Genomic DNA, 9,340 nt, shown 5'->3' with positions numbered 1-9,340 from the left:
GCGTTGTTGCCCCCCCCCCCCCCAACCCCTTTCCCCGCCCGCCCACCCGCCAATCGCCACCATCGCCATCATAGCCATCATAGCCATCGTAGACACAAACAAACAATCTATCGATACAGGGAAATCAATATCTAGATAATAAATGAAATAAATGTTGTCCGTTAATTCCAGTATATTTTTAACAACCTTTGATTTTAAGAACGATGGTAAATCCGGATTAATAATAGGATAAGCGATACAAAGCAATGGAACAAGTAAAATACGTCGTATTGCAGGAAAGCAGCACATTGTGTTCAACAGCCAGTCGACGATCCAAGTGGGAGGCCGCTGGAATCGCGGCAAAAGCCGAATCGATAAATCCTATCTTGGCATAATTTCCGGCCTCGTGGTCAACGGGGTGAGGATATTCGAGCTCGCTGCCGCGAAGGACAGCCGAGTGATGGTTAAGGGTGACGTACAGATGCTGCCGATCGGGAGCCTCGTGGATCGCGCCGCGCCCCTACAGCGGATGCAACAGGTGAGTGAGTCGGTGAGTCGCTGGGTAGCGACGGAACGATAAGGAAGGAAGGGTTCGAAAGAGACGATAACCGTTGCCCGCGACACTTTGCCGTTTCACAGACGCCAGCGTCCGGCTTCCCGGGGGTCTCCGACGACCTGATATTCTCCGGGGCAGGGAGCGGCTGCGCCGGCGATGACGAAGACGACGAGTGCACTCCCATTTACGAAAATGCTTCGGGTAAGTGTAAGTAATATCCGGAACTACTCATCTAAGTGAACATAACTTTCATTTTCTGCACCACTTTCCTTGTTATACACTTTCCTTTGCAAGTTGTAATGTTGTTACCGATGTTGCATTGTGTAGGACGCGCGAGCGTTGATAAGCAAATGTGAACGACGAGGTGAGCAATGAAATGAAAATAGCGTTGTAGGAAAAAATGTTGCTTTCGTCGATAGTTAAATAACGACGATGGGCCATGCTCGGTAATTAATGATTATTAAATTTATTCGTTAACGAGCGTCACGATAAATCAAGAAATGGTTTAAATGGTTAAATGGAAAATGGTTAAAATTAAAAATTTAAATGTCATTACGTAGTTGGCAAACGTTTTTCCTTTTTTTTATTTCTTCTTCACTTTTTTTTTTTTTTTGCTTTTCTAAGCTTAATCTTTTTTCTGCCTGCAAATGACAAAACGCGTTAGCATTTTATTTTCAAAGTAGCTCGGGCTTCATATATGACCGAAAGTCAACACTGTAAAGAGACAACAAATCCTAAAGTACGTTTATCTAGGCAATGATGGAGTGTGCACATACGGCAAGACAGTGAGTGCGATACGTACATTGCCGTGCGACATTGCACAGTTAGCCTCATTGTACCTCGAGCACATTTTTTTTATCGCGCTCTCTTCGCCTCTGATACTTTTTAAAATTGTAATAATTTCGTTTTGACATAATAAGAGAAAGCTATAAATTTCAAGCGAACATTACGGAATTATTATAATAAGCAGTTCGCGTACGCTTAACTCGTGGAATAGAGACTAATTGGGTAAACCAGGACCAGTGTAACGGAATTATTGGTAACGATTAATGTGAAATTATTGATAAAGATTGTTTAAATAAATGGCTCTTGTGGGGAATGCTGTCGTTGGGGGAACGTGTATCTATCTATACGGGCGAGACGAACAGGCGCCGGTCATGTTGCATAATCTCTGGGGCAAAAACGAGTCGGTGCTCCAACCCGTCTTGCAACCACCTTTTCGCCTTCATGTTCGCCCGATTGTATCTTCAATTCATTTGCATATTTAGGACCCCCAACCAAAGTAAGCAACCAGCAAGCTTTTATGGCTCATCCTCTCTCCTGCTTGTCTCACCTCTTACCCTTTAATATGTTCCCGCTACAAAATCTTCTTGGACTGACTAAAAACTGGATTCGATGATCGACGTCTTTTAAAATCGATCTATTATTACAATAATGTACCAATCGCCTCAAATCGAGAAAAATTCTCCCTCCCTTTTCTTTCATTAATCGTATCCTTTAATTTTCTTGATCTTTCCCCTCATCCCACTACCCCCTTTGTTTTTTATTCCAATGTGGTGTTCGTCACGAATGTATTCAATCATCTCTCGCACTCTCTCTCTCTCTCTCTCTCTCTCTCACACACACACGCACACGCGCGCGCGCGCGCGCACATGCACACACACACGCACACAATCTTTCTCTCTCACTCTCTATCTCTTTAACACACATACACACACTCGTTCTTTCTCACGAACTACGAGTGTCCGTTACTTACACGTAACGTTGATATAAAAAGTAAGGCACCCTCAGCCGAGCACTACATTAGTAACGGTAGTTAGTAAGTAATAAAATATGACAAAGAAAAAGGTTTTCGCACGCAGACTAATGATTAACGAGCTCGTCCCTCTTTGCCTCTGCCCCATTCATCCTCCCCCGATTACCTCTTGTTTACAGATGACCTGATCACGCCGGTATACGTGGCACCGACCAAGTCACCAACGGTGAATCGACCGCGCAACCACGGCGTCCAGACCCAAGAGAAGAACATCGCTTGCGACGACGAGGAGGAGTGCAACGAAGAGGGCTCCGGCGATCCCGGCACCACCGAGGAGATCTTTGTCACTTCGGCTACGGGTGCGTATAAACCAATGTCTACGTGCAAACGCACCACCTAAGCCAAATGGAAAAAGAGTAAAAATTGATGGTGGATGCGCGCAGCCGTACGCTAACGCGGTCTATCGAATTCCGATATGACGTGGCGCAGCTGGCGAGAGATTCGCGCGATCTCCAAGTTTCCAAGCCGATATTTTTAAATCGTTAGCTATATTTTTAAAGCTCCCGGCTCCGCAAATCAATATATCTAAAGCGCGAAAGCGTCAAACGCCTTAGTGCTTGTCTCGTGTCGTAGATTCGAGCTCGTCCTCGACGAGCCACACAACCCAGCGACAGTCGACGTCGAGCCAACGGACGAGTAGCGGAGAAGAGAGTACCAGCGTCATCGCTAGCGGCACCGCCGCTGCCACTACAAGCGGCAGCGTATCCTGGAACGCGGGTTTCACCCGCGCCACCGAGCTCCAGTCGACGGCATCGACGCGTCTCCAACCGAGCATCGAGACAACACACACTAGGTGAGTGAACCTATGATGCTCCATCGCTCCGGGAGGCGAAAGCCCGCTCTCCTAATTGGCGCGAGCTTTAATTGTTAATAACGTCTATTCCAGTACCACGACGCAGGAGTCGACTACGACGACGAGCACGAGTCATCGGCCCTCGACAACCCCCTCGACGATCGAGATACAAGAGTCGCCCACAACCACGAGAATGCCCCATTCGGTCATGAACATACCTCCGAAGAACATCAACGTCATCCTCAATAGCAATAGCAACAGCAACAACAACAACAATAACAATAATAAGCGCATAACGTCAGAGACAGCGGAGAACGCAGCATTGATAATCGGCATAATAGCCGGTGCCCTCATCGCCATTGTCCTCATAATCCTAATAATCCTGAAATTCAAGAGCAGGCCCGAGGTGAATTACAAGATCGACGAAGGCAAGAGCTTTTGCCAGGATCCGAACGCGGCGCTGCTCGGAGGTGCTCTCGGCGCCGGTCAACCCTACAACGGAGCCCTAAAGAACAGCCAGGGTGGTAGCAGAAACGGTAAGAAACGCGATCCAAACAATGTGAAGGAGTGGTACGTGTAAAGTCCTCTGGAGTTCTCAGAGACGAGCCAAGACTGACTGTGTACACTTTATTGAAATGGGTGAGCGAAAGACCGAGGCTGACGGAAAATGAAAATTACAGAGATTGCAAGATTTTCAATTAGGGTTATGCCGTAACGAGGATACTATTCGTCTAGCTCCTCAATAAAGGAATGGAAGTAAATGAAAAATAGAAGAATGGAATTAATTACTAATGGCAATTGGCATACCTATACGTGCACGACGTTGCTGATTGATTGTAAGGGCGGGAGGGGGGCGGGGTCAACACGATACGATAGAAGTGACGGTGGTGTAGCACTATACAATATACTTGACTAGTCAGTCGCATGTCGGACGCCTAGACGATAGTAGATAGTGGGATTGCAAGTTTAATAAGAATGGACGATAGGCCTGCGAAAGTGACAAAAGCGGCAAAGTAGGGCACTTTATTCGTGAAGCACGTACACGAATGTACCATTGAGGTTATGGAGACGTTGTTGATAGCGTTACATCTCGTTAAGGTAGATAGGAGCTCGCAACCTCGGTGCCACTCCTTTATGTAGATAAGAATCAATGATTTCCCATAAGCATTTAATTTTCATTGTCGAATAAAATCGATCGCAGCCCGCATAATTACGTACGTATTGTTGCTAGAGTTGCGCGACGGGTGCATGATAATGAAGGAATTAGAGCGGTTTTGGGATGGAGGAGGGAAGAAGTAAGGAATAGCGCGTATCAGATTGGTCGACAACATATTTTGCTGCGGGTCACAAATATCGTTGTGTTTGTGTGATGATCGCGAAGAATAATATCTCGTGTCTCGAGTTCGTAAATTCATAAAGCGTTGGAAATAAAAGAAGAATGGACACGATGAAGTAGCAAAAAAAGCTGTAACGAGTAAGCGAGAATAAAAAGAAAAAATAAAAAAGAAAAAAAGAAAAAATAAGAACGAATAATTAAAATCGGGATGCGTACGGATCCTATTTAGCAATTATGGCATTTATTGTTGTATAGATGATATATATATATATATATATATATATATATAACTATTTATAAATTGTGTTATACGTGTACATTGTTTATTAAATTTTAGATTTTATTAATGCGAGGTAAATTAGATTGGGTCAGGAGGGGAATTCACGAAGTCATCGGTATTCATATACACATAAAACGTAAAACAATATATACGAAAGCAAAACCCTAAGGATAAAGTAACGCACGAGCCGAGGGGTGGGGGTGGGCGCGATCGAAACTAATGAATTGTATGAGGTAAAATTCTACATATGCAGTGTTTGTTTACTCCAACTCACGCATACACAGAGATTGCGAATACAGTATTACCAATGTAATGTCAGTAAAAGTGTTGTATCTTTTTGGTATGAAAACTTTGCAAGAAATTCGGAGCTGTTTGAGAGCACGAATGCCGGCCGCACGCATTTACGACAAATGCAATTATGTATAAAATAAAAATGAGAAAAATGTACCGACTAAGCACATTTCCGAATCATTTTCTCTCGCATTTACGTTTCTGCGTTATTTCCTTGTTGCATAACCGAGTCGTTTAGCTCTACTCATTCTAGCGATGTTATTCTGATTTGTTGATATCATAAAATTAACATATTTAAAATTAAAAAAAAAAATATACGCGTATTGAATAACCAAATTGATTAACGAGAATTTTTATCAAGACGTCTTGGATTATCGATGTCTCTAAATGCAAAGAGTATTAAATTACTATTACTCGGTTAAGGATTTGTAAGTCTGTATGTTTTTATTCAAGTGTAGTTTAACATTGCGCTTTTTATAGATGTAATTGTATCTATATAGATAGAAAAAAAAAGTGTTGATTGAAATTTACCTTAATTTACTCCATTTTGATGTATTTAATTAATTAAGTAGCACTTGAATTCATTTTGCGCCATGGATTTTTATTCAAAGAATTTGTTCACTAGAAATAAAATTGGAAACTTTCGAAAGTTAGACAAAATAAAAAAAAAAAAAAAAAAAAAAAAGTAAATTTATCACATTTGTCCAAGCAATAATGATCGACTAAATAGTGCAAGCGGTTCGGACATATAGTTAAAATTATAAAGCACAAGACGCATGCGAATATCGTCTTTATAAGAACTCGTTGTTTATATTTTTAGAAGACTGTGAGGACGAATGACCGAATGTTCAAAGGAGCCTGAATATTATTGTAATTATAATATGATTGAGCACTGTTAAATAAAATAACACGATTTTTTTTCTTCTTACCAAAAGAGAGGAAAAATTCCTTTTGCGTCAACTCACTGTTCTGTCATTTGTCTTTTCCACGAAGTTAAATGAAATACTTGTTTTGTTATTAATTTAATGTTTGTTTATATATATTTAAATACACGCGCGCGCGCGCGCGCACACACACACACACACACACACACACACACATATATAAACATAAGAACGAAAGTTAAATTATGCTAATTGAAAGTTACGCTTTTATGCAAAAAAATAGATGGTAAAATTTCGATTTGACAGAAGTCGGAAAAGTAGAGAACCATTATGAAATACGGGGGTACTGATTCACTCGCATATCAATTGAAAAACTTATTAATGAACAAGTACAATGCGTTATTTCGCTACTAACGATAGTGTTTATCGCCTGAAAAACTTTTCTATAAACATTTTTCTTTAATCTCAACGTTATACTATCTATTGTATTGTAGCCACTATTTAGGAACATATAAGATATTCAGAAATTTTAAAACAAACGCACCAAATTCACATTACTGGACACCTTTTCAAGTTCCTTCTAATGAAATTGGTATTGATGCACTTATACACTCGTACGACTTTCATGTTCTTCTGCAAGGAATATCTCTAATCGTTCGTTCATTAATTGCTCTTAAACTATTCAACTATTATAATAAATTACCGTAATTTTCGACGTTACAAAGTATCAAAATTTCGGAAAAAAAAATATATATATATAACACTTCGTTCCATCAATTTTTTTTATACGAAAAGGAAATAATTATTCAGTAAAAATGTCAAATAAATCAGCGTATTCATTTATGAAACTTAATTTGGCAATTAAAAATCTTGAAATTGTCGTCTCATACAAATGAATACTATTTTCACGTATAACGTTAAAAGCACTTGTTTGTTGATTTTTTTTTTTTTTTTTTTTTTTTAATTAATTTTATAAGATGCTTATATTTGTAATAAATTGTATAATCATTTATTATCAGGCTAAAATCGGTTATGATCAAATGCGTTTCTACAAGATTTTCTCCATTTGAAATTTTGACAAATTTATTTATAAAACCTCTACAGTGAATGTATTAAATAAAATCATCGACTGCTGATTATTTAACTGCCGCAATGAAACTTCATTGCAGAATAAAAAAAATTAAATAAAGTACTACTTTATTTAATTCATTACGTGACAAAAATTTTTTTTTTTTTTGTTAATACCTTACGGCAACGATAAGAATTGTCGGATAAGGAAAGCATGTATAAAGTAAAAAAAAGAGAAAACAAAAAAGAATATTACGAACTACACAATACGTGGCTAAGTTAACGCCGATTATTAATAAGACACTTATCGTTCATCCTTTAAACGCGAATGACAAGTTTCTCGTTGGTGCATCGCATCTTTTATCTGCATATCCCTAAATGTACTGAAAACTGATGTTTATACTAATTAACTTCTACGCGATATCTATGAACAAAGATGTTACTCTTTACACTTAATAATGCATAACTTGAAATATGAATGTACTGATTGGACCTAAATGGACTAAATGTAGAAAGACTTTGAGCTTGAAAAATTCTACCAGATTCCTAAAATATTTCTGAAAACGTCCGCTTACTATCGATCGATAGTATATATTATATAATAGATTATTTCAATCGAAGACTTCGGTCTTTTTGAATAGGTTGGATTGCACGGTAAATAACCGATTTATTTGACATTGGCTTAGGAAGCTAATAGAATTACCATATCAAAGTCTTCTCTTGTCTCACCTAGTCTTCTACCCTATTATCAAAGATAAAGTATAAAATATTAAGAAAATAAACATAAAAAAGAATTCGCTCAGGCGTAACGTGAGTCGCTAGCTAGATGGAATTATATTTTACATTGTACAGTGACAAGAGAAACCATAAAAGCACATATACATAGAAATTATCTTTGCCGTAAAGACATTTTTGTTAGCTATAATAAAATAAAATTGATGTGATGCGAAAGTAAAAATTTGATTACTGCTGTACAATCGTGAATTTATTTTAACAAATAAGTTTTTTTACACTGATTATATGCTTGAAAAATTGTTTTTGTATTTGATTTGATAAAGCAGTCACTTTTCTGCAAGCCATTCGTTGCTTCCCCAATCATCGAATTAAAAATTATATTTTAACGATCTCGCGAAGAACGCGTACTATGACGGCTTTTCCTTATTGATTCGCGTAATACAATAATCGACAATGCTCAACAATTTTATCAAATATACGATAAAACATATATATAATCCGTTTAAATTTTTTCACAAATCAAACAAGAAAATGACAATTTATAATATTTAAAGCTTTTTTTACGATACGCAAAAATTTTAGTACATAATAATCATATACGATAAAAACATTACTTTAGACTGTATGATTTAAGTAATTACTTATTTAGTTGCTTTAATAAGATAGCTTGTTGTTTTGCTTCAGCATTAGCCAATATTTGCCAGATTTTATCATTATCTTTGAAACGTATAATAAGATCGAAGTAATTAATGTAACATTCCTCGCTACGAATCATTAGCATAATGTACATATAAAAATTTGATTTTGTTCTAACACATCGAATGATTTCTATAGGGGGATGATTATAAAATAATCTATTACAATATAATGACGCATATACAAATACTCACACGACAGATGTACCCAGCCACATGCACACAACACTCCACGTATGCAAATGCACTTTTATGAAGAGTAACAAATAATGGGCGAGGTCATGTTATGCGCTTACTATAGTCGCATTACAGTAACAGCTTATTATTAAGGAGCAAAAAATACAGTGACATGTAAATAAACTAGAAGTATTACTTGCTACAATTATAATATTGCGAATAAAAGTTGGAAAATGTAATTATGTATCGTGTACATTCATTTTTCTTTCTACCCTATAATATATCTCGAATGTATGAACGAAGAAAAAAAAAACTTACATAATACTATGCTTTGTTTCGTGGAATTAATAATATGATTAAATATATTAAAATGAAGAACTTAAAGAATTATTTTTAAAAAAAGTATAGTAATTTTAATGCAACCTAGCCTGGTTTATGTAATAATTTATGCAAGTCAAATATGTACGTTTTTTAAGAATTACGTATTTTAAGTGATATTTAAATTATCTTATAAATTATATTTTACATGATTTAATATATTAACAATTTAAATTTAACAATAGTTTCTTTACTATAAATACTTTTAATGACAGACATAGCTAATTAATAAATCGAGGCAATAAAAATGATGGCATCTCTCATTGATTGATGTGTTTATAATAATATCCTTTCTTCATATAATGGCATTTCTTATTTTACGAATAAATTTTTTAACCAAAAATATATACAT

General features: G+C 37.1%; 1 protein-coding gene across 1 annotated transcript in view; it reads left to right on the top strand.

Moving 5' to 3' along the window:
- The window catches only part of Nrx-1 (neurexin 1), a 130,992-nt gene extending 127,166 nt beyond the window's left edge, over positions 1-3,826 (top strand). The window contains exons 21-25 of the mRNA XM_011506042.1: positions 276-517; positions 619-742; positions 2,471-2,650; positions 2,925-3,144; positions 3,238-3,826. Coding sequence (XP_011504344.1) covers positions 276-517; positions 619-742; positions 2,471-2,650; positions 2,925-3,144; positions 3,238-3,724 — 1,253 coding nt within the window. The 3' untranslated portion in view covers positions 3,725-3,826. The remainder of the gene's footprint in view (positions 1-275; positions 518-618; positions 743-2,470; positions 2,651-2,924; positions 3,145-3,237) is intronic.
- The last annotated feature ends 5,514 nt before the right edge of the window (positions 3,827-9,340 follow it).

The sequence above is a fragment of the Ceratosolen solmsi genome, unplaced genomic scaffold, assembly GCF_000503995.2.
Source record: "Ceratosolen solmsi marchali unplaced genomic scaffold, CerSol_1.0 scaffold7, whole genome shotgun sequence".
Classification (NCBI taxonomy): Eukaryota; Metazoa; Arthropoda; class Insecta; order Hymenoptera; family Agaonidae; genus Ceratosolen; species Ceratosolen solmsi.
Note: the sequence above shows the minus strand (reverse complement) of the source record. Positions and strands in the feature narration are given on the sequence as shown.